General features: G+C 42.2%; 1 protein-coding gene across 2 annotated transcripts in view; it reads left to right on the top strand.

Moving 5' to 3' along the window:
• LRMP (lymphoid restricted membrane protein) overlaps positions 1 to 24,613 on the top strand; it is a 58,779-nt gene that overhangs the window by 32,084 nt on the left and 2,082 nt on the right. For both annotated transcript variants that reach the window (XM_019544398.1, XM_019544399.1), the window contains 16 exons: positions 1,489 to 1,563; positions 3,475 to 3,568; positions 5,310 to 5,457; positions 6,105 to 6,186; positions 12,332 to 12,425; positions 12,542 to 12,658; positions 15,588 to 15,667; positions 15,979 to 16,051; positions 17,304 to 17,358; positions 17,444 to 17,471; positions 18,379 to 18,519; positions 19,248 to 19,382; positions 21,256 to 21,403; positions 21,808 to 21,851; positions 22,435 to 22,506; positions 22,595 to 22,659. In XM_019544398.1, coding sequence (XP_019399943.1) covers positions 1,489 to 1,563; positions 3,475 to 3,568; positions 5,310 to 5,457; positions 6,105 to 6,186; positions 12,332 to 12,425; positions 12,542 to 12,658; positions 15,588 to 15,667; positions 15,979 to 16,051; positions 17,304 to 17,358; positions 17,444 to 17,471; positions 18,379 to 18,519; positions 19,248 to 19,382; positions 21,256 to 21,403; positions 21,808 to 21,851; positions 22,435 to 22,506; positions 22,595 to 22,659 — 1,451 coding nt within the window. The remainder of the gene's footprint in view (positions 1 to 1,488; positions 1,564 to 3,474; positions 3,569 to 5,309; positions 5,458 to 6,104; positions 6,187 to 12,331; positions 12,426 to 12,541; positions 12,659 to 15,587; positions 15,668 to 15,978; positions 16,052 to 17,303; positions 17,359 to 17,443; positions 17,472 to 18,378; positions 18,520 to 19,247; positions 19,383 to 21,255; positions 21,404 to 21,807; positions 21,852 to 22,434; positions 22,507 to 22,594; positions 22,660 to 24,613) is intronic.

Below are 24,613 nucleotides of genomic sequence, written 5' to 3'. Positions count from 1 at the left end.
AGGCAGCTTGTCAGCCACCAATCCCTCCCACGCTGTGGGGACATTGATCTTCCCCTTCCTTCCCTCCGCCCACCACAACAGACTTATCAGCTGGAGGCTGGTCTGGTCTGGTGAGGATTTCTGCCCATTTTTAATCTATGGCTGAATCCTTTTCCGAACTGATTCGGAGACTTCCAATTCGATTCTGACCTTTTTAATGAGTCTCCTGATTTCAATTCTGATTTCGAAGATTCAGCCAAATCTCCTCTGAATCATATCGGCTACCAAAGTTTCACACAACCCTACTGTTAACCTCTTTCCCCACCCCCATCCTCTCCTGCTGACACTTAAATGTATTGGCTGAAGTGAACTGTATATACAGATAAACTTGTATGCCACTGATATGCCTCCAAGCTCCTTAAGCTTGAGCTTCACTGTCTGTCTGGTTCAGCACTGAGCACGTTGGCAGCACTTGTGGTAAACAACCAGGCTGGTTTTTGTTTTTGTTTAACAGGGAGCTTTATCTCCCTTGACTTTATAAACTTGCACTAAAACTAATCAATGCACGTCTTCACTGTCTTGCAGACGGTTTTGAGAGAAAGATTGGTTGAGCTGGGAGTGGGTACAGAAAGAAGCCCTCAGGGTGTGGGATAATAGGAAAGACGTATTGCTTCCTCTTCATAGTCACCACTCAGCTGTGGTGTGGGATAATGTGTAGTATCTCTTCCTTTTGTGGCAACTCTGTTAAATGGGAATAAAGAAAGACAGTATTTCCTCTGCCAGTACTGAAGGCAAGCGTAGTTGATTTATTTAATAAAATTGGGCCGGTTTTTTTTTTAATTTTTTTTTTTCTAAGTCTAGAATTAAAAATTAAAATTTACACAAATTTGAAGGGGATGGACATTTCGTTGTACTTGGTATCTGAATGAAAGCTTCAGAACAAACCTAGAAGTGCTACATAAATGAAGTGATGAAATTTCAATTTTGAGAAATCATCAAAACAGAATCCATTCCTTTTGTAAATGAAAAGCTGTTGAAATTGAAACATTAAATCTTCAACAAACTGACTCTTTGGAAATAGCAGGACTTAAATTGGAGACCGAAAGATCTGGTTTTCTTTTGATTTGGCTTACCCGTAGAAGAAATTCACAAAATAGCTGCTATTTTTAATGCCACAAGTCTTCTGATGCATACATAAGTTCGATGGCAGAAGTAACTCCACTTAAAAAGAAGAGAGGGTACACATGAATAAAATTTTACTTCAGCATAAAAGTTTGCAGGACAAGGCCTGCAGTTTAATCAAAAGAACCAGATGAATTTGACTATCCTATAAGCCATCCTATTTAAGTTTCAGTAAAGGTAAATGTCAGTTCAGTAGTTCAAAGCATAAGAATGTCTTCAGTGAAAAGACACGTTTTTAGCCACCTGCAAGTAATTTTTACAAGCTGGGGCTGGGTATACTCTTCTCTTTAAAGTCATTGTTCTAAATTTATCTTTGCATTACACCAGAGTTTTAGAGATGGGGAGTCTGGCCAAAGTGCACTGTCTACATCAAATATAAAACAAGAGACAGTAAAGCAGAAGGTAAGCATATTATAAATTTTGACCACTATTGTTCAGTATTAATAACTCTTTTTTTCTCTTGCATCTTGGGGGAGAGATGCACTGACATCTACCAGAACCTCCTTCCTTAAACTAGCTTTACATCCCTTCCACCCCCGCACCTCCCAGGGCCCCCTCATCAGCTCACACTGAGGATCGCTGGATTAAACAATGCAAATGATACTCATTTGCCTGCTTCCACAGTACTCATTTGCCTGCTTCCACCAAGGTCATACACACCATCACCTGCTTACAATATCCCTCTGCCATCTATATTGGCCAGATAGGGTGATCTCCATGTAAAGAATAAATAGATAGAGATTCCAGAAATGCACAGAGGCTTCTGGGAGGACACTTTTTAACCTCCCTAGGCATTCATTCCGTTGGTGACCTTAGAGTAGCTCTCCTTTTAAACAAACAAATGGACAAAAGCTCTTTAAGAACCAGCTTGAACACAATATTGCAAAACCAATACATCATCCACAGACTGTGTGGTGTGTTTTAACCATGGTTTCAACAAGGTCTGTAAATTCTTATCCCGTTACCTGGGGTAGGTGTTAACTTTTAGTGGTCCTCAAGTTGAGGAACACTGAGTGTTCTTTAGATCTCTCCCCTGGTAGTTTCCCTTCCCCATCCCTTTCCCTCTTATTTAAAACTCTTATTTCTGCCAGTCCATTTATAGCATCTGAAGTAGGTTGTGGCTTAGGAAAGCTCAAGTCTCTAAACTAGTTTCTAAGGTGTCACTCTGCTCTACCTCCTGTCTAACTTCAGACTAATGTGGGGAACTACCGCTCAACATTTGTCTTTTTTTTTAAAAGAAAACGGCATGCATACATATGTCACCTCTATCCTCAGGACATTAAAGGTATATGTCTTATTACCTATGTGTCACCTTTTTGTTCTTGTGTCTCGCTTCCTGTTGTGCTTCTGAAAATGTTATGCTCCAGGCCACTTTAGTAACCTTTGTGCAAAAGTTTGCAAACTTTAACTTTTTTTTAATGAATGCACCTCATTCAGTGATAGAAACCTGAAAATGGGACTATACTTGAGCAAAACAAGGTCTCCTCCAGTTACTCTTGAACTGTTTTTTGGGGGGGTGGGTTTAATTCAAAAAGGTACTTAAATCATTAAAAACTGTCTCAACTGAAACTAATATCAGCATTCTTGAGGATAGAAGATGTAGATTCTTCAATGATGTATTCACTCAAAATTAACCTTCCTTCCCTGAAAAGCCCCTAAAATCAAATGTGGGTGAAGGCTACTGCTACAGAAACTTTCTTTCCAATACTGACTATCCAGTAAGTCTTCAAATAAAGCCTCTTACTGATGAACAAATTGGCATATACACTATGGGGAAATCTAGGACCTAAGTGGAGCCTTTTTTCTCGCTTGCTTTGTGGTTAGTGAAGGGACAGTGGTAGGAGCAGTTGCAGAAGCAGCCAAACCAGGACTTTTTTTTAAATGTTCTTGGAATGGGTGTCATCTGTGTACTATTCTAATGAGATTCTACCTCTTCAGCTCTGTTCCTCTTTCTCTCTTCCTCAGCTGCACATGCACTGATTCTCAACCACTTCTTCCCTGCCTGTGTCCTGAACTTGTTCTCCACCTTTACTCCCGCTTTAAAGTAGACCTAATATGGTTATTGCATATTTGTTAACTGTGTATACGCCGTCCTCTCCCTTCTCCTCCCCCCCCACAAATACTTCTACTCTATCTTTCCAATTGAGAGCCACTGTCTGGCTCTTATTGATGGAAATGGCTCTAATTAGTGACTCTACATATTTTTAGCGCCTCACATAATGGGGCTCTGTTCTTTTAGTGTGTGTGTGTGTGTGTCCACACATGGTTTTAGGAGAGGCCAGTTCTAACATGCAGTGTTTTCCTTTCAATTAGCAACATTGCTGCTCCCAAAGACGAGATCAGTGCCTGGGAGTTTCCTTTGTACCTTTGTCAGGACATGAGTACAGGTGGTACACATCTCTACTGGGTAAGGTCTGCTAATTAGTTTCCCACCTGGCTTTTTTTTCTTCAGAAAATTTTAAAGAACTAGTTGGCAGGTAGCCTACTTTTGAACTAAATCTAATATGGCAGGCTGCTAAGTGTGAGATGTACTATGTGCACATGTGCTTCTTAGTATACATCGGGCATGGCATTCCATGGGGACAACTGCCACTGGCTTCATTTTGTGGATAACTTTTCAATTAACCTGAGATGTTAATCCATTAGGCTAGGTGGGATCCATTAGGCTCTAGCCACAAAGAACAGCTGGGTCCTTCATGATCTAGCTTCAGTGGTTGAATGGCGGTTGAAAGGTGGCACATGTATATGGGCACAGTATCTGATACTGACAAAGCTATGTTTTTAGTCTATAGACTACTGATCCTAAAAACAGTTTAGCCACCTTCATTTAATCTAAATTTCAGCCTTTGCTGTTAAGACTGTCATGTTATCATACACATGTGGACTCAACTGTAGTCTTCCACCCAGGCACTAGGTTACCTTTCATGTCCCAGTATGCTACTTTGTGAAACGCTTCCCAGTTGCTGCATCATTCTGCAATTTTTACAATCTTCAATTCCCAACTGGTGGTTGAGGTGTGAGACTTGCGGGGCTGCATCTATTTCTACTCATGTGAGACTCTTGTATTGCATACTGCAGCCTTGTCTCCCTCCTCCATGACAATGCTCCAAGTCTAATTGCTGTAAAATATTAAAGTCATATTGAATAGTTTGGCTGCCAGCTGTGCCATAAGGAAACTGGGCTGTGCCACTCCCTTAAAGTAAGATGGGCATTGATATCTTTTGGACTGTTGGTCATACTCCCCTCAAGTGGGTTCTGCTAATAATAATAATAGTATCCTCCCACCTGTAGTCTATAATACTTCTCTGGAGTTTTCTGAAACTTCTTGCTAATAGTCTGTAACAGTAGCAAGTGAACTAAGCAGATGCACTTTCCAGAGCATAACCAAAATGGTACAGATTTAGGATTATTTTAGTTTCTGGTAGAATAGTCCTGGCATAAACAGACTATTACCATCCTCTGGACACTGCCTGTATGGTATATTTAGTGAAACCTCTAAATATCTCCTTACAATACACTGGAATAAATAAAGAGGTATATGTATAGTTGATTACCTGAATTTTGTAGTTGAATCCAAGCCTATTCTTTTTACAGTGCCCCTTTGTTTACACACTGTTACAGTACTTTGCTAATGTGGTATGACCTGAGATTGTAGCATGCATACCAAGTAGTAATGTCTAATGAAGTAATGATATTACCCATATTACCTTCAATTTTTTTTATCTAACTTATTAATATGCATGATAAAAAAGAACATAGGAAGGGGTTCTGCATGGTGGTTGGTTTGTTTGTTTGTTTGTTTGTTTTACAATGTGGCTTTTTGACTCTGACTTTGATGGTTTTGGAGGTGAGAGTGGAGGGGAAGAGAATGGGAGGAGGGGGGAGAAAGGATAACTAGACCTGAACACGCATTAATTTCTTTTATTTTACGGCCAGGATGATTTGTAGCATTTGTCATAATTATGCTTTGCATTAAACACAATCTGTAAATCTCCTTGTCTCTCTTTAGTTCTCTAGAAGGGGCACTGATCAAGAAGACTACCTATTCTGCACATATGAATACTAGCAGTGTTGTGTGTTTTGTTTGTTTGCTGCTTTTCTTTAAACAGACACCTCTTGTATCAAGTCTGAATATCTTTTTTTAACAGATGCTCTGACACTGGACACGCTACAGTTGAATCCAAGAGTGCACACACACAGTTGTTCCACATGTACTGCAGCCAGACCTCTACCTGCATTTGAACAGCAGGATCTGATAAATGGGTCCATCTTGGATATGACACCTGCATCCCTCCAGTAAGATGGTAAAACTAGTTCTTCTGGTGGGGTGGGAGGGGAAATAGAGGTGATGTATAGACTCCTGAAGAGAATCCACAGAAGGTGTGATTTTTTTTTTTATAGCAAGGTGGTGAAATTCTCATGTCAGCTGAGGTACAGGGTAAGTGTTGTCCAACAGAAAGCTTGGAGTCACTCAGAACCGAAATCCTGGTCTCCTGAGCTTGAAGTGCCCCATCCATGAGGGCAACCTTTGATGCTTTAAGCCATCTCAAAAAGCCTTGCAGTAGCATCAAAATGCTTTGTTTTGAGATGTAACAATTCCCTTACCCCTTTATAATTCTCTAGTGTTTCTGTTTAAGTAATGTCCACAAATAAAAGTAAGGGTTAGATGTTACTGAAGAAGTAGAAGCTGATGAGCTGCTTTTCTTATGGTGTTTGAGACCCAATGATTTATTATCTGTATGCTACATTAATACTCCGGCTGGATTATTTCGCATTGTGATGCTTCTGTTTTGTGATTTGGGGAATTGGGTACTGTCCCTGTAACAGCACAGCAGCCAATTTTTTTTAAACCAACTGAGTTATCAAAATAAGAGTTCAGGAAGAACATCTTTGAACTATATGCTTTTTAAATGGCAATATGCAAATAAAGCTTGTGCTTCCAGGTGGAAAATACATTTTGCTGGCAAACAGACTGAGGCAGATCTTCCTGTTTCCACTACCATGATGGACTTGTTGCTTACTGAAGTGAGTACTGTCTTTGCACTCATCAGTCTTGCCTCTGAATGTGAATGTGGTAGACATTTACTGATTCTCTACAATAGAAGTTATGGGTTACAGTCTCAACTGGTTATAAATCGGCCCTTCAATGAAATGAAGTGCTGCTTAAGTTGCGCTAAGATGGTCAAGGTGAAAACACTCCCAATTCAGGAGCATCAAGAATCATACCCTAGCGGAGATCCTTCTGTAGATTGTATAAATTTTAATATAGTTGTTGCTTGGCAGTTACTAAGGTCTCATCTGTTGGTGATACTTTAACTTCAGAGCTTCCCTTCCTCTCTCTTTAAAATTGGGCAAATTTTAAAAATTCATTTACTTTATTCTTCCTATCTACTACTTTGGCATGAGAACTGTGTAATAGTCAAGCCCACCCTGGCTCTTAAAAAGCAAATGTGACTGCTACTCAGTGGTCACATCTATGTGAGCATTCTACTGAGCATTAGTGCATAGTGGTAAAAATAGTGCTAATGCACAGTAGAAATAGTCTACTGCATATTAAGTATCACCAAAAAATATTTGCATTTTTCTACTGCACACTAGCATGGGCTAATGTGAAGTATTACAGAAAAGCGCATTAGAGGTGCTAAAATGTGAATGCACTGTAGCAAAGGCACATTTTAATGAATGTCTAGATGCACCCAGTATAATATAGTTCATTTTGACATTTTAGTACTCGGCGGGATCCAGTATATCTCAGTGCACCCAGTATTTAAGGTTGAGGACAACAGGAAAACAATAGGGGGGGGTCTCAGTTCCAAGGACCCACCAGTGATGCTGCCTCAGATGAATGCCAGATGAGGATTTGAACAAACACTTGATTCCATTTGGTAACTATTGTGGCCAACAGAACTTTCTGTTCTACTCTGTATCATGCTCTCTTTTTTTTTAAGCTGATATGAATTAGAAATTTGCATTACTGAGATCAGGGTTTTGAAACAAAAGCTTTGGAGATTTGCATCTGACCTTTTTGCTGAAATGCAGTGCAACTTCTTTTAGAAGTGAAATCAATCTAATTTGGGCTAACAGGAATAGAACAGTTTTTTTTGAGATGAATGTGTGGTGGACTTACCTGTTCGAGAATTGTCAATTCCCTGATTGGTGGATGGGCTCCACCAATTGGAAGAGTGGGGAGGAGCTGGTGCTGCCTGAAGGGAGGGGATGAGAAGCCTCTGGACCAAGTTCAGACCTGCAAGCTGCAGGTCTGCTGGATTTCAGGAGGTGGAGTCCCCTGAGGGTATAAAAGGAGCAGCATGAGCTGCACTGGGGGAGGTGGTGAGGGACTTTGGAAATTGAAGAGCCCAAAGAGGGCCTCCACCAGGATCCCTTCTTTGCCCCACCAATGCGCCAATCTGCACATGGGGCTCAGGCTCTGGGAGCCATGTGGAGGTGGGACAAGCCTGCATCCCCAGCAGGGGGCCACACAGAATGGTGTGCAGGTCGGCACATGGAGAGCTGGCCCTGGGAACAGCTCGATGCTGCTTGGGTTAGCCCTGGTGTAGGCTGGATAGCCAGAGCCCTGCAGTGTGGCCTGGCCAAGAAACTAAAAGATCCCCAGAGTCTAGAGCAGGGCCCAGGAAAGGGAAGACCCAGGTGTAAGGCTGGGTAAACCCACCTAGCAGTGCCTGGATCCTCCCCCCCAAGAACTGAAAGAACCCTTGGTGCCCAAAGCATGACACGGGGCCAGGAGGGGAGGTCTTGGCATGAGGCAGACTGTACTGGGGTACCTCTGACTGAGTGGAGGACTCTGAAGTCTGGTCGATGGCTCCTTGGAGAATACTGAGTTCCTAGCAAAATTGGGTTCTGCAAGGGAGGCATTCCTGAAACAAGCTTGCCCCCCCACTCCCAGCTAGACCCATAGCAGGGAAGGTACCCCTTGCTAACTGGAATCCAGGGTTAAACTCCCCTTATTGTGTAAAGCTGTACCTCCTTTATATTTTGTAAGACTGTTATCATAATTATGGATATGCTGTACAATATGTGATGGGATTGGCTTAGTTTTTGTACAATTTGGTTCTTCACTGGTATGCTGCCTGCTTGCACCCCCCCCTCCATTCCCCTGCTTCTTTTCCTACCCAGTTGTAGTTCCCTGTAAACTACCTGTTGACCCTAACTTACCTGGTTCACCTATCCTGGGTATCGACCCCTCTTTGCACAGGCCTCCTGAGGACTTACTAATTATGCCAGGCCTTTGTAGGGTGCAGGGGTTGAGAAGGCCATCCCTGAGGTGGGTTCCCTATTGGGACAAGCAGTCTTAGGAGGTGTAAATATTTATCTGTATACCCTTAGTGTTGAATTTATATCACTGGGACTAACTGGAAGTTTTCCTTTATTTGTTGGGTGATACCTACTGAAATGCTTACCTATATGTAGGATAAGAATAGTATGTATATTATAATTTATTAAACTGTAATTAGTTAAGAGCATTTGTGTGGAGTCTATTCGATAGAGGAAAGGGGGACCTGAGCTCAAATCATAGGTGTCCCTCTCACAGTACTGTTGCCTGCCCCATCTATCCCTTCCAATTGAGGATGGGCACAGCCTTGGGTGTTCCCAGGTTACAAATGGAGTGGCCTTGAATCTTGAAATACTCTTGCTTTTCCAACCAAGGTCTACTGCAGTCGGCCGGGCTCCTCTGCAGTAAGAAGTATTGCTGAAGTAAGAAGTGATAGTGAGAAGAATAGAGGCATGTTCCTGAGTTGGGGATGGGGCTAGATGAAACCCATCTTGTAGTTCCAATGACCTGTTTCTTTTGAGGGATTTATTTGCAACACTGCCAACATAAGTTTTTTGCCAAGCCTTCCCAGGGGTCTTGCTTGTAACCTTGTTTCTAAAAGCAAAATAAATAAAATAAAAATTCTCTTATATCAAGAATAACCCCCTTCTAGGCCCTGGCTGGGGTTCCTAGATATTTTTCTTAATCCCTTTGCATACCATTCATAATTCCCGCCCCTCTTCTACAAAATATTCAAAGTCTGAACTGAAGAGAAGGCAAATAGGCTGTGTCCAGGATCAGCTTAAAAATGACGCAGAGTAAAATTTGAATGTCCTTGTTTAATAGGAAAAGCTTTCCTAGTATGTTATGAGACCTGGGTCTTGGCAGACATGTCAGCAGCTCAAGTCCTTCAGAATGTAAGTAGCTCATACTGTAAGTTATGAAGTATTTTACTGAATTTCTCAAAGCACAACAGTAGGAGTTTAGGGGCTGCCTGAACTGCTTAGAGCTCTTGTATAAGACTAAAGTGTCTACAGTGCTTGGATTAAAAACAACTTTGCATTCCAGATCTTTTAGTACTAAAAACTAGGATCATCCTGGAAGCATTTGCAAGGAAGCATGTGGATCTAATTTAGGGTTATGGAAGATTCTGGTGACCTAACATAAATTGCTACAGTATCTGGAGAACAATGAAACGGAAACTGTGTTCTTGAATAGAGAGGAAAGAGGAGAAAGATGTTGGCTTGGTCTCTACTGTATGCTGTTACCTGACATAGTGTATCAAAGGATTGCAACCATGCTCTATAGCTTCTCATACATTTTCCAAAGTGCATGTTTACCTAAGATGGGAGTAGAGGAGAAACATAACTTGCTTTATTCAAATCCTGTATTTGTACAACCCAGAAACTCCAATAATACTGGACACTAGGGAAAACATGGCTGAGGATACATGGTTTCCCTCCATAACAGCTTCAGTTTGTAAAGGTAGATCTTACTTGTGTGTTTGGGGTGAGGGAATGTGGGTGCTTTAGTTACCCCCACCCCTGGATTTTGATGTACTCCTGTATCACAGACCTTCAGACTTTGTTTTTAACACCAGTGTGCTTCTCAGTTCACCAGTACCTAGGAACCATAATTAAAAGACTATTTCCTTAAGCTTGAGAGAGAATTCAAATAAGGGTATAAATAGCAGAAGTTTGCATGAGAGGAAACATCCAGCTGACAGAGCTGAACTCAATTCACTGATCCTTAACCTGGTTGGGGGAAGGGAGGATTAAACACAACTGGGCTACTATTATGCAAGGTTGTCAAAAGCAACCAGTGATTTGAGTGGTTTTTTTAGGTTACTTTAATTCTTGACTTCTGAAGAGGACCTCACTACTCAGAAACTAACTGCCCATCCTTTGTGCATCAGGCCTTTTGAGGACATTAGATTGAGAACCACTGGAGGTATACAACTTCTTCCATTGACTTGAGGAACCCTTTGGAAAATGTCAGCTCTTCACTTTTTGCTACAGAAAAATAGAGAATTCTTCTGTTCCAAAAGAAATCAAAGACCTCCAATAGGTCAGAGATGCCTTTGCTGCTATGGATTCCTATTTGAAATCTCTGGGCTTATCTTGTGAATCCTGAATAGGTGTTTGCACATCTGACTGTGGCAATATTGAGTGGCACCCCACTGTACCCTTAAAAGGATCTTGCAGCCCCATTATTGACTATCACTGGCATACCCAAATGCAGAGACTCCTAAGCACTGTTTGCTTCAAAAATCCTCTTGGCCAATGTAGATGGCATATTTCTTTAGTGGAAGCTTGTGCTGTAATACATTTGTGGTTTGTGTGTGTGATACAAACTTTCCTATCACTCTTAACTTCTGTATGAAATCAAGTCTGCTCATCAGCACCCTTCTCACCATTCTTTCTGTACTGGTCCCAAACCAGATGACTTATAAAACTGATAGGAAACTTACAAAGCCATTTAGGTCCTAACCAAATGGATTAGGTGTTTAACTCATCCTCTGCCTTTCTTATTTTATTTCTGTCCCCTCCCCTTCCCCTTCAGCTGGGTATTTCTTTTTTTTTTAAACACCTGATAAATTTCATGCTCATCTAGTCCTCTGAATTATCCTGTTTTTAAAAAGATGGTGAAGCTTGTTCATGATGATTTCTGTTATAACTTTTTTTTTAATGTTGTGCAGGGTGTAACTTTGTTCTTCCAAGTGTGCTAGGTTTGCATTCATTTTATTAGGAGTTTGGCTTCTCCTGACTGGGAGACTTGTTCTAAGTCCTCCACATATGCTGGAGATTCAAATAATATTTGTTGCTACTGTCTGATAAATGGACTCAGTCAAAGCTGATTATTTGCTATGATATACATTTGTCCAAGACCCACTTTCCCTCAGCTCATCACTATAATTGGTGCACACAAGATGGTCTGTAGCACATGTGCTTTTAAGAAATGTATCTGGTGTACAGGATAGTACGAAAGCACTTCTTTCTTTCTAAATCATTAATACAAGTCATTCATATGCATCAAAGCAAACAACCTCTGAAGGTAAACGCTGAGAAACAAAGGCATGTGAACATATTAAAATTAGCTACTTCCAACAGCTTTGGTTTCGTTGCTTGTCAACCAGAAACATTAGAACATAGTTACACCAAAGCGACTGTAGGTGTATTTGCTTTTTTTATATTATCCAAGGTACTGAAAATAAGTAAAATGCAAACTTCATGGTATTAAAAGATTTGTGGTCCTGATTTCTGCAACCAAATTGAACGGAGAAGGGAATTTTCTTAACCTTGAAGTTTGTTTTACCATTCGTTTGCACTCTTCTGAAAGAATTCATGGGGAGCCTGGCAAACAGTTTCAGCTGCCTAAGACCAAGTTTGTACCACCTGCCTCCTGAGCCCCATCCATGGCAAGGAATGAGCCCCAACCCCATGGCCAACAGTCTGGGTATAGTGATTTTCAACTCTCCCACTTCATGGGCTTGTAAATTCCTTTCCTGGAACTGGGTGCTCCGGTAGGCACAGGAACACTATTCCATCTCGTTTCTACTGTTAACCTCTCACTATCTCCATCTACTACATTGTGGCTGTGGCACAGTACTGGAATAGCAACACTGCTAAAGTTATTGAGCAGAAGGTAAATATTCACCCCTTGGCATAAAACCATAGAACAGCAAATTGCAGGAAAAACCAAATGGTTTTGTCGCAGCATCACTCATTCCCTTGTAGAAGTGTGCATGCTGGTGCATGTCCTACAGAAGGAATAACTTGTGTGGGACAGCTTGAAAACAGTGTGTATAGTTTCAAAAGAAAAGGTTTTGTTTTGTTTTTTTTATTAGGCTGTCACTCATAAACATAAATATTTAACTTATGAAATCTCCTTCTTGTTTAGGAAAGCAGTACTGGGCCATTAACACTGGTTGACCCAGCAATTTCCAGGTCAGAAGCCACTGGATCCTCATTGGAGAATACCAAAACATCAACAGGTAAACTCTTAATCTACAAGCACAGAACTAATTAATACCTGCCTAAAGAGCAAATACATGAGCATATGTTGCTGCTAACCAATAATAGATCTATTTTCTGTTGCCTCCTATTATAGAATTGCTCACTATGGAGACAAAATCTTCTGAGTTTTCACAGGCAAAAGAGGAAGATGTACCAACCTCTGTGGCAATGAAGCAAAATAAAGATAAGGATCTGACTGTTAATTTGTCAGGTACTGTAGCTGCTGTTAACATTTGTGTGATGAGGAAACAGCTGGCTTCCAAAAGATCTTTTGAAGTGAGGAAGTTGAGTAAGAAAAACAGCTTTGCAGAAATTCTGGGTTACATTAGATCAGAAATAACCACTCTGACTTGCAGCTTCTCCCAGACTAAGTGAACGATGCATGGGGTTGGGGTAGTGCCTGAGTACAGGCAGTTGCAGGATTAGGGTGGAACACCCTGCAAATGAGGTACGCAGAATGAGTTGGTGAAGTCCTGGTTCTCTTGCCGGGGCTGTCTTAAGTAGTGCTGACTTCCTTTTTTTTTTTTTTTCCTTTCTTTCTTTCTTTCTTTCTTTCTTTTTCTTTTGGGGGGGCGGGGAAGGAGCTGGGGAGAAGGACAGTGGAAAACCTCTCTTTACTGGTTTGCGAAGTTCAGTACTATGTGCTTAATTTAATAGAAATGGGAATCTCAAAGGTATGTAAAGGTTGAAAAGCTCAAAATTGGAATGCTTCTCCCCCAACACCAACTTCTCAAATCAATCGGGAAAGCAAGTTCTCATTGAGATGTATCGGACTGGATGAGAAGGCTATCACAGTTCTTTTTCTTGACACTAACATTAGTCTCATACCTACTTGTGTCATGGTCTTTCTCCTCACATTCCCTTTAGATTCTAAATTTAAGAAAACCCTACATAATATATGGTGCTGCTAAAAAAGCAGATTAAGATACACTGCCCAAAATATTGAAACATTTTTAAAGCACTTTAATCTTATAACTTGCTTTATCCAATTGTTATTCATATCTTCTGTTTACCTTTTCTGAACACTAGTCACTTTTCTTTCAGGCTGGGTTCTGACTGCACATTTTAGATCCCGGATTCAATTTGTTACTGTTCTACCTTTATAGTCACAAAATGACTGGGTGCCCAGGGGAAGGGGTGAAACAAGCATACAAAACAGTCCAGCCATGAATCTTGCAAGTGTAAAGCTTGTTATCTGTTTTTTCGGCATCTTCCACATGCATAATCCTTTTCTTATGTTTGTACTGCACATGGAGACATGAGGTAATTTGGTACATCTGTTTTTAGGTGTCATAATATCCATCAGCTCTTGCAAAATTACATGTGGGATACATAGGGAATGTTATGTCAGCAGATATTTGGCTCAATTCAGTGGCTGAATCTCCAAATCCAAATTGAATCAGGAGACCCCTTAATCTTTCTGAATTGAATTGGAACCCTCCAAATTGATTGGGAAAGATTTGATGATTTGGGTATAGACACAGCTTTTAAATCTTTTCTCTCTCTACATGCATCAAGCTACCAGGCAGCTCATGAATGCTGCAGTGGGGCAGATGGAGTATCCCACAGGAGCATATGGGACTCCCCAGTGTGCTCCACTGCAGACCTGGAAACAGACCAGAAGCACTTCTGGTCCACTTCTGGGTCCACCAGGGATCATGCTGAGGGGGCCCCTCATGCCCCCTGGCTCAGTGACTGGTGCCTCCTAGCTCTGGAGGGCACTCACCCGGGGTCTGTCTGTCCTCCCCCCAGGCTGATAGCTGAGTGTGCTTCCAGTCTACTTCCTGGTTTGCTGCCCAGCACGTGGGGGCAGGGCCCTGTGCTCCTGTGGGACACTCCATCCCAGCATTGCAGCATTCATGAGTCATGCCTGGTACCTCCAAGATATGTAGAAAAAATTTAAAGCTGTGGCTGAACCACCAGTTCTCTGAATCTGCATTGAATCTTCAGATTCAACAGAGTCGAATCGGGGACAGTGATCCAAATCAACTAATCAAATTGCTGTCCCTGATTTTTGGGCTGAATCTGAATTGAATATGCCCCATTTTGCACACCCATAGTAAATGGATGTGAAAGAAACTGGTTTTCAATGCTGCATGAAGGTTGAAGACGGGAAATTCTAAATGTTGAGTTCTTGTCACCTCCTGTTTCTTTTGGTAGCCCTAATATAGGTTAGTGTGCTCTATTTGTTTAAAGCTGTGAATTGTGGAGTGAGCAGGAACAGTTTAGAATTGCCTCATTTCATGGCAGCAGGACTGTGCCAACTTTTAGAAAATGTTTTAAGCAGCTGGGATTTTAATAACTTAAACAGTAAGCTTCCCTGTAGCCTACAACAGGAGGCAGTAGCTCCTGGCAGTAAAGATGTTGCATAGCCTAAAGCCAGGTGACTTGATTAACTTTGTAGTTTGCTACCCTGTAGATCTGCAACTACCAGCCCTTGAAGTTCAGTAACCTCCTTGCTGCTTATGCTTTCTTGCAGCTGAATGCCTGCCCCTGTATGGTACACCACAGGTCACTCTGTGGGTGCTGCTGAACCTAGAGGAAAGGCATGCCCAGTTGGGTGTGCCCAGTTCAGATACTGGTTTGAAAACCTGTTCATCTTTTTCAAATGTAAGCAAAGTGCATCCATCTCTGGCCTAGAATCAGAATTTCTAAGCTTTATGGCAGTTGTATCTGTCCTGCTTACCTTGACGTAAGCTAGGGTGGATGGAGGGCAGAGTTCCAATGAGAGCCTCTTTAGCTGCTCCCTGATGAGACTCTTTTCCTTAAAACAAGCCACTCTCAACTTTAAACATTCTCTGTACCTCTTATTTTGGGTGTCTCAACCTTTTTTATAGACACTTTTAGCCCAAAAGCACCATGTTTTGGAAAATTTATGAGCATATGGGAACTTCAGCAATTGCAACTGATACTGGTCACAGCTGCTCTGTTCTTAGTGGTACTGCTTCATATTGTAATACTTTGGCTTGATGAATGGCATCACAGTATCCCTTCCTCCACACTCCCACAGTGTTGTGTGGCTTAGGAAGGCCTTCTTCCTTCTGTGTGCTCTTCTGGGAATTACTATGAGTTGTATGGTGAAAGGAAGTTCAGAGGCTTTTGAGATGATTACGTTCAGTTCCTTAAATGTTTCTCTTCAGGTGCTGATCTGACTAGGGAGTTCTGCCCAAGCACGGAAGATCACAGAACAACACCTGAAAATACCTTAAAGTTAAATGTGGTAAGACCTCCAGTAAAATGCTGAAGTCTTAATAATGTTGCAGTTGGTTTAAGCCATAAGAAGGGAATCCTGACATGAGTTTAAGATATTTGTGGCATTTTGCTTCACTGGAGTAACTAGTGGCTGCCCTGCCCTTTTAAGTGCTGAGTTAAGAGGAGGAACAGGGAGGTGGAAAAAAATGATAGCTACTGCAGCTATGGAATTGCAGTGAGACAGCAACAGAAGATGCCTTGTGGCAGCTGCCCCAGATGCCCAGCCATATTCTAACACTTCTGGTTTTCTTTTGAGTAATTGCTCTGAAACTTCTTTAGGAGGTAGGTGAGGAAATGGAGACTGTTAAAGAAGAAAGTGGACAAGCATCCATAGCAGTTCCCAGTATCAAAGGTAAGTTGTCCTCATTCGATATCTGTATATTACAACTCAACTGGATGCAAGCTATCTTTCCTGAATCAATAGTCTTAAGCCTCAGCATATTGAAATATCTTTATCTATGATCTTGCTGTATTCTGTACAATAACAATATTGCATAGAAATGGCACAGAACATCATCAAAATGCTGAATTACATTAAATTTTTCTATCGTGTATGTATATATAACATGGCAAAATACTCCACTTGTCTAAAAGGATGCAACTAATTGCTTATAGTGAAAGTAACAAATCTATAGTTATCAACAGCATGTAGAGAGCTGATAAATTATAGAGCAGATCTTTTGTAAGCATAGTCTCCATGAATGATATGGAGATGGGCATGTTCCTGTGTGGGTGTACAGGATGTTGGTGACATCAGCTTTTTTAATATTTTCTTACTGTTCTGTCACTTATAAGCTGAGACAACGAAACAAAGCTGCATTATGTAGTGTGGCTTTAGGACCAAGTGGGTGGGTTTTATATATATATTTTTTTTATATTAAGAATCAAAATGGTGAGGGCAAAAAGAAGCAGTATCCCATCCTACAAAGACCCATTTATCCATAGTCTACAGGCATTGGTTTAACCAGCACCCTCTTTGAGGAGAGGAGAGACATCCCTTGGAACTTTCAAAATGGGCCAGGCTGCCGCTGTGTTTGAGACCTTTAAATGCTAATGAAACTACTTGTGATTCCCTTATAAAAGGATGCCCTAACCAAAGGTTTGGTGCTTTTAACTACGTGCAAGGTGGATGACAGTCTTTACTGAGCATGCCCAGTTTGCTTTCTCATTGTAACCATGTCCCTTTTTGTCTTTGGCTGATCCTCCCTGAGAATTACAAATAGTGAGTTAAACATAGCTTCTACATTGTGTTTTGTTACTCTCTATCACTACAATTTGAAGCTGTGTATGCAGGATGCCATGTGAAACACCAGATCAATTCCTTCTAGATCAGATCTTAATCTATGTTCTGGCTCAGGGTGATAGCTATCAAATAAGATCTTTCAATGGTCAAACTCAGTTAAATTATTAACAAGCTGCTTTGCAGACCTTCAGGCTCAATGCACCCAAGCCCATTTCTAGGTCAGTGGTTCAACAAAAAGTTTTGGTGAACCTGCCATCTTGCAATTTAGGGGTTCTTGCTTTATTCTTAACACTTTGAGAGGAGAGATTGCTCTGCTCTGTACCTGAAAATTGAGATCTGTTTTCCATGTCTCTCCAATCAGAGAATTCACCCATGGCAACTGGCATTAAAAGAGCTAAAACCAATCAGAATGATGAGTAAGTATCACCTTTGCCTGATTCCAGCCTGCATATGTTTAACACTTCATTCTGCTTATGTTGGTGTTGTGTTCTCCTCCTACAGTGGCTCTCCTAATGAAAAGGAGGTGGAGGTGAGTTTTTTGACCTTTTGTACCCCAAATATTTCAGGGAGTAGGAATCTGTCTCTTTCAAGTTCAGGTAAACAATTTTGCAATCTACTGAACAAAAATAAGTAGTGATTTAGATAAGGAGCAGCTCAAAACTTGACTTTCTAATTTCTCAAAATTTAACTAATATGCCCACATCATCTTTAACATGGATGATATAGATATCTACTTTGTCTAGCACTTGGGTTCAAATGAAATCCCCTAGATCAGGTGTGGGGAATTTTATTTATTTGGGCTGGAGGTTTGGTGAGCTGTTGTAGATCAGGTCACCTCCCCCCGCCCCAGCCCATGAGCTCACCAAAACTCCCCACGTAGTCTGGGGATGCTGGACAGAGCAAGTGGGTGGTCTCTCCATGGAGGCCAGCCCAGGACCCCCTTGGCCAGGCACATGGGATAGGGCTTTGGGTGGGTGGGGAGCAGCATCTGTGAATGAGGCAGGCAGGATCAGAGTAGAGCCATGATCAACTTTTTTAAACGCTCTGTTGGACCTAGCTCTCTTTGTCTCCCAAATCCAAACCCATCAGGGTATACCAATTGTACCACTCATTTTAAGTCGAACTGTCTAGTCCTGTTGCACAAGGCAACCATGACCTATGCTGGAGAAAGAGCTACTCTGTTTGCAAACTTACTTATCACTTGAGATTTGGCAGTCAGGAAATCTTTCTTTTTTTGAAAATCCCTTGGGTAGAAGTTGAGACCTACTGATTTTGGTTCCACCTTTTTGTTTCCCAATCTCCAACAACTCTGGCTTGAGTGTTGATGGGATTAGAAGGTCTGTCCTGAGTAACTTCTTAATAGTGATTGGACTTACATTGCTAGGTCTGTTCTGATGGCTCTCTTCTGTTTTAAAAAAAAAACCAAAACAAAACAGGCAGAGTTTCTCAGATTGTCTTTGGGCTTTAAATGTGACCTGTTTACCTTGGACAAGCGAGTGCGTCTTGAAGAAAGGTCTCGAGACTTGGCTGAAGAAAACTTGAAAAAGGAGATCACTAATGGGCTGAAACTACTAGAGGTTAGAAGTAGATAAGATTGGAAGGGGAAAGGGATACATGGCTAGACAATGTACATTTGATGTACAGCTTTCTTAATAGGAACTTTTATTTTGGTTTTGATCACATGGTGTGCATCTACATGCTCATTTAATGTGCTGTAATTACAGCACGTTAAGTTTGGAACCTATAGATGGGTACTACATGCACCATAATTAGCATTACTGAGCATTAGAGCAAACAAACATTCTTTTTGTGACATCTAATGCACAGTAGTTTTAAATCTACTGCACATTTTAGCATGGGTTTTGCTTGCTGCACTAATGTACAGTAGAATTTAGTGTGCTCAAAGCATCTCATGTAGATGCACCCATAAAGTAGTTTCTCTTGAACATTAAAGAGATTTTAGCATTTTGAAGTTCTTCTGTTCCATTGGATGTATTGTATGCTAAAAAGGAAGCTACTGTTTCAGTGAATGGTTTCACATTGACAGCAGCATAAGGTAAATGTCTAAGAGACAGATCTGTACTTGGTGAAAATCAGCCAAACTCCATGCTGCTGATAAAACAGCACTAACTTTTGCACTAATTGAACATGTTGGGCACTAATCCTGTGAATATATGTGCTAGTGCAGACTCTCTGATCTGTATGGAATCTAAGGGAAGCACGATAATTTCCTGTCATGAGCAGCTAATTTAGGGACCAGCATTTTGTTTATTTGGTACTCAGTTCATTTGCATTTTCTCTCCAGTCTTTAGCACCTTTGTGTGATGAAGATAATCAAGCTCAAGAGATCATTAAGAAACTGGAGAAATGTTTGCAAAGCCTTTGTCAGTATGTGACCAGGGTTGCTAGTAGAGCAGAGATGTTGGGAGCCATCAATCAAGTAAGTAACTTGACTACTTGTTTTTTATGAGGAGTACTCTTGTAAAAACCCTATAATTTAATATAAGGCTTGTAACGGCTTTTCTAATTTGAACAGCCAATAACATTTTTGATCCATCCACAGTGTTCTCTATGGCAGTACAAATGATTAATAAAATAGCATTAGGAGCCAGGGCATAGCTGTACTAGATGCTGCCCAAGCAGAGAACAAAAATGCAATCCCTGCCTCAAAAAGCATCATAACAGATGGAAAAGAGAGGAAAGCCTGCAAGAAGACAGTGAAACTACTGATTGGTGTGATCTCAGTACCCTAGCTGGCCTGTTCTAGTTTTTGTAGGCACTGGGGAGAGATTTTTTTTTTGAGGGCTCTTGAAAAGGATAAATAAGCTTGGTGGATGTTTATGGGAAGCTTCTTAAGCATGGGGAAGAGCAAAGGAGAAAGCACAAATATACTTGGGTAAATAACTTGTCAGCCTCTATCACCCACCTATGGATGGATAGTTTTGTTCTTTATTTACACGCATTTGTGTAGTGTATATAGAGGTGAGGACATAATAGCTAAAATAAGGTCTTATTCTTGTATATAGTGTGTGAGGTGTGGATCTTTGTGGGGGTGGGGTTTGTGGGACAGGTATGGGGTGTGAATGTGTGACAAGTTCCCGGAGTGTGGAGGAGGGTGTTTGGGGGTAGGGGTGTGCAGTTTGGGACAGTGTGGCTTTGGGATTTGTTTGGGGAGGATGTGTGGGTATAGTGGGTTGTGCATGTGGGAGCCCATATGCTCCCACCTCTTCTTCCCCCCACCCCCACCCCCCATGGTACACAGTATCTCAGGATGCTCATGGCCTGTGCAGGTGAAGTCTCCTGGCAGCACACCACTCCAGCCACTCCTGGGAGCTGCACATGGCAGCAAGGCACAGGGCTCCCTGCATCTTGCATGTAGCTCCCAGGACTTGGCCAGAACAGCACACTGCATGGGAGAGCCTTACATGATGGAGCTGGTGGCCTGGCCCTGCTTCCTGTTACCACATGCATTTCCCTGGACTCCACCGGAAAGGAGGGAGCAGAACTGCCCTGGCTCCATGTGGAGCACCACTACACTCCACTTCTGAAGTCCCAGCAGCTGCACATGACAGCAGGGAGTGAGGAAGGATGCCAGCTCCATCACACAGGGCTTCTCCTTGGTGGTGCACAAGTCCTGGGACCTGCACAGGAGCCAAGGGAAGCCCTGTACAATGGAGCTGGGGTGACCCATGCTCTGTGTCCCTGTCATCATGCTGGGCATGGGGTCTACAAACTAAGCTGTACACTCCTGCCCAGCTGCTACTTCCCTCTGCCTGCTGCCTCTTCCCTAGTTGTTGTCTGGAGTGCTGCAGTAGGGACACAAGGAGGAGCTGCTGAAGGCTGGGGTAGCTGAGCAGTTCCCTGGGTGGTGGCGGTCTTGCTTGGAAGCTATATGCTTGGCTGGGGCTAGGGCTGGGACTCTCGCACATGAGGATGGGAACGCAGTGCACTTGCTCAGCAGCAGCAGTGGGCAGGGCTCAGCCCCATGTGGAATGCAGCAGGGGCAGCCAAGGGCAGGGCTGGATGCAATTAATTGGTGGCCATCCATCCATGAGTTGGATGAAATCACTTGGTAGACTGGATGCAGCCCATGGGCCATATTGTACCTGTCCCTGGTGTAACAAGGCTGCATTATCAAAGCCAGAGAAAGATCTTGTGGTTGCCAAGATATGCAAGAGAAGGAAAATGTGCAAGTAGCTAAGAAGACTAATATTGGAGTAATTGTTTGGATTCACAACAACTCAGCATTTGAACTAATGCCTCTTCCATCATACTTGTATTTGCATTTACATGGTTATATTGTGTTTTGCTAGGAGAACCGTGTCAGTAAAGCAGTAGAAGTAATGATTCAACACGTGGAAAATTTGAAACGCATGTATACCAAAGAACATGCAGAACTTGAGGAGCTGAAACAAGTTCTACTTCAAAATGAAAGATCATTTAGCTCTCTTGGAGACAGAGGTAATTCTGTTGAGAATCAGGAGCACATTTGTCTATCTTAAAAAACAAACAAACAAACAAACAAAGCTCTATCCTGGCAGTCACATACATGGACATCCTTGCAGAAGCTGATGTCAATGTTTTTATTTCTTTTTGGCTACAGAGATTTAACTTGTTGAAAGGAGAGGAGATCCTAGACCCATAGGTCAATAAGACCAAGTCACAATTGTTGTAGATGGCAGGTTATCTTATCAAAAGAGATGGGACTGTCTCTATTGATGTTCTGCAGCATGATTTTTTTTTTTAAATTAATTTTTGAGGTGCTGAGATGCAGTTATCTTTAGTGGAAACTGTAGCTAGCCAGGTTTTATGCTGCAGTAGCAACTTTTTTTTATGAACCTACTTATATCTGTTCCTCTTCACAGATGAATCTGCAAATAAAAGTCTTCCAAGTTCTCTCAATTACAAGGTAATGATATAATATTAGGTATTAAGGCCAAATGATTCATGCTCTGTATGTTCTTTGTCTGCTTTTTATATAAGTATTTTACTGGTATAGTAGTAGTTTTCCACTGAACTCTAAATTCTTCAAACCCTGAAAAGTAATCTGTCTATCTTGGTCACAGTAACATTTCACTCTTTTCAACTGAAAAGATGATATACTTGCATTTACAAATTTGCAAATTGATTTGTTGAGGTCTAAACCCTTGTGCTCTCCCTTTTTGTTGTTCAAGAGCTATCGCTTAAAGGGGGTTCTCTTTTTTTAAGGATCTTGACAACAAAGTGTTTAGCAATCAGGAAAAAATGGAATCAGTTCAGGAAAGGGGCAATAGCAATATTTTGAGCATCAGTCTGTCAAAGTAGAAAATTAACAAGTTAATCTGCAAAGATTCCTTGTTGGAGCACATTACATCTGTTTCAGTTGGCATAGGTTGTCCTTTATTTGTGTTGAAGCTTAATATTAACACAATCTCTCTTTACTTGCCAATCTTTTGCGTTTTTGTACAACCTAGCCAGTGCATAAGTTAGTATTACCACTTTTATTTATGTAGCCCCCACTACGAAGAGTTAGCATTGCAACGTTGCCCAAGAGTACTGGAAATGCTGGCATTGGTCTGTCACTGGTGAGTAAAGTTTCTCATTCTAGTGGTGTCTACTTTGGGTTTTTAATATTTCAAAAGCAAAGGAAACCTCTCTACACTTCCCCTACAGGCTCAGCTAAATGAAACTGGTGGACCAGAAAAGAGTGACAAATTCAACAGGAGATCAAGCAGTTGGTGAGGCTACTTGGGTCTTGTTCTTAAACGGAAGCTGAGATTTTCAGTAGGCCTGTAAGAGGCAGCAGTGATCCAATCTGGCTGCTTCGGATGCCAGGAATCCAATCTGGAGCTCCAGACCAGGTGTCTACCTCCAATCCAGCTGAAATGGCTCTGAAGCTTCAGAGCTGCCTTGGAGATCCGGCCATAGGGTATAATGGGGGAATCAATGAAATATCTAGAACTTTTGTTTTTCTGATTTGGATGAAACTTTCAGGGATGGTAGCCTCTGCTGACAGCATGAAACCTGCCAGGTTACAAGATCAGTCCAGGGGTCTGGGGGAACTGTACCCAAATTCTTGAAAGCCAAACTCCTGTCATGGCTGTTACACCACAGGGGGGTCAAAATTATGGGGCTCGGAGCTCTTACTGAGGCCACAACGCCTGCCAAGTTTCAAGGAGATGGGGGAACTGCACCTCAAGCTGTGGACAATCAGAACTCATGACTTGGGTGACACTGTGTGTGTTAAGGCGCAGCAGGGTGAAAGCTGCAAGGATGGTGGCCCCTGCTGAGGCCACAAAACCTGCCAGCTGTTGAGGAGATGGGTACAGGGAGGTTCTGGGGCCCTGCACCCCTAGCTGCTGATGGGCAAAACTCGTGCCATGGGTGCTTGTGGGGCTGACAGTCTGTCTTGGGGCAGTTGATTGTCTGTATTGATTATTTCCCCTCCTTAGCCTGGTTTTGTAGGTACTAATTGATGGCAATTAACTGGTTACATTAGCTAGGTCTTGTGTAGTGAGCTGGTCCCTGAGTGAATGATGATTGATTGGTAACTGGTAACACAGTAGCTTTAGTAGCCAGGCCAGCAGTAGTGTCTCCCATACCCCAAGACGGAGACAGTCAGTTCCACAAGCATCCATGGCATGAGGGTTTTTTTGCCTGTCAGCAGCTAGGGGTGCAGTGCCCCAGAACACCCCTGCACCCATCTCCTCAACAGCTGGCAGGCTTCATGGCTGTAGCAGGGGCCACCATCCCTGCAGCTGTCATCCTGCTGCACCTTAACACATGCAGTGTCACTCATGGCATGAGTTTTTTGCCTGTCTGCAGCGTGGTGGGCAGTCCCTGCCCCCCCCCCCGCCCCTTCTCCAACCCCCACACTGATCTTGAAACTTGGCAGGCTTTGTGGCCTCAATAAGAGCTACCAGCCATGCAGTTTTGACTCCCGTGTTGTAACACAGACATGACAGGAGTTCTGCTTTCAAGAATTTGGGGTGCAGTTCCCCCCAAGCCCCTGTGCCAATCTTCTTGAAACTTGCTCTCTGCATAGTCTACCATCCCTGAATATTCCATCCAAATTGGACAAAAACCAACAAAGTTATAGATGCTCTATTTCCCCATTATACCCTATGGCTGGATCTCTGAGGTGCTTCGGAAGCTCCAAACTGCTTTGGGAAGCCTAATGAGGCCAGTGTTTCCACCTGAACATGCTGCTTCAGACACCGAAGCTTCTCCAAATCCAAAGCTCTGTCCAAAGCCTTGCACAGCCCTAGTTTTCAGCTTGATCAATATCTGCGATAAATGGTTCGAGAGGAGCTGTTCACAAAGTGTCTTGTGAAAGACATATTATACTTGCATAGAGTGGATCTGCAGTCAGCAACCTTATCACGTTGTGGGCTGGAATGACATGGCTCAGGTCAGAGGTGGGCAGGTGGGTGATAGAAGCCAGCTACTACAGCTGCAACATCTACCCATGGAGAGCAACTGCTGCCAAATACAGCTGAAGGGCAGATCAAATGGCTTTGCAGTGAGGTCTGGCCCACAGACCTAGCTGCTTATTCCTAGAGTAGGTGTTTTGTTTTGTTTTTCTTTTTATCATAGTTTTGCAAATTTTGATGCTTGCAGTGAAGTGGTTGTAAGACTGCCTAAATAATGCCTGACTTTTCTGTCTGTACTTAAATTTGAGGCACAAAGATC

Source organism: Crocodylus porosus, unplaced genomic scaffold, assembly GCF_001723895.1.
Source record: "Crocodylus porosus isolate Cpor-Errol unplaced genomic scaffold, CroPor_comp1, whole genome shotgun sequence".
NCBI classification, from domain to species: domain Eukaryota; kingdom Metazoa; phylum Chordata; order Crocodylia; family Crocodylidae; genus Crocodylus; species Crocodylus porosus.
The sequence above is the reverse complement of the archived record's forward strand: the minus strand, read 5'-3'. Positions and strand labels throughout refer to the sequence as shown.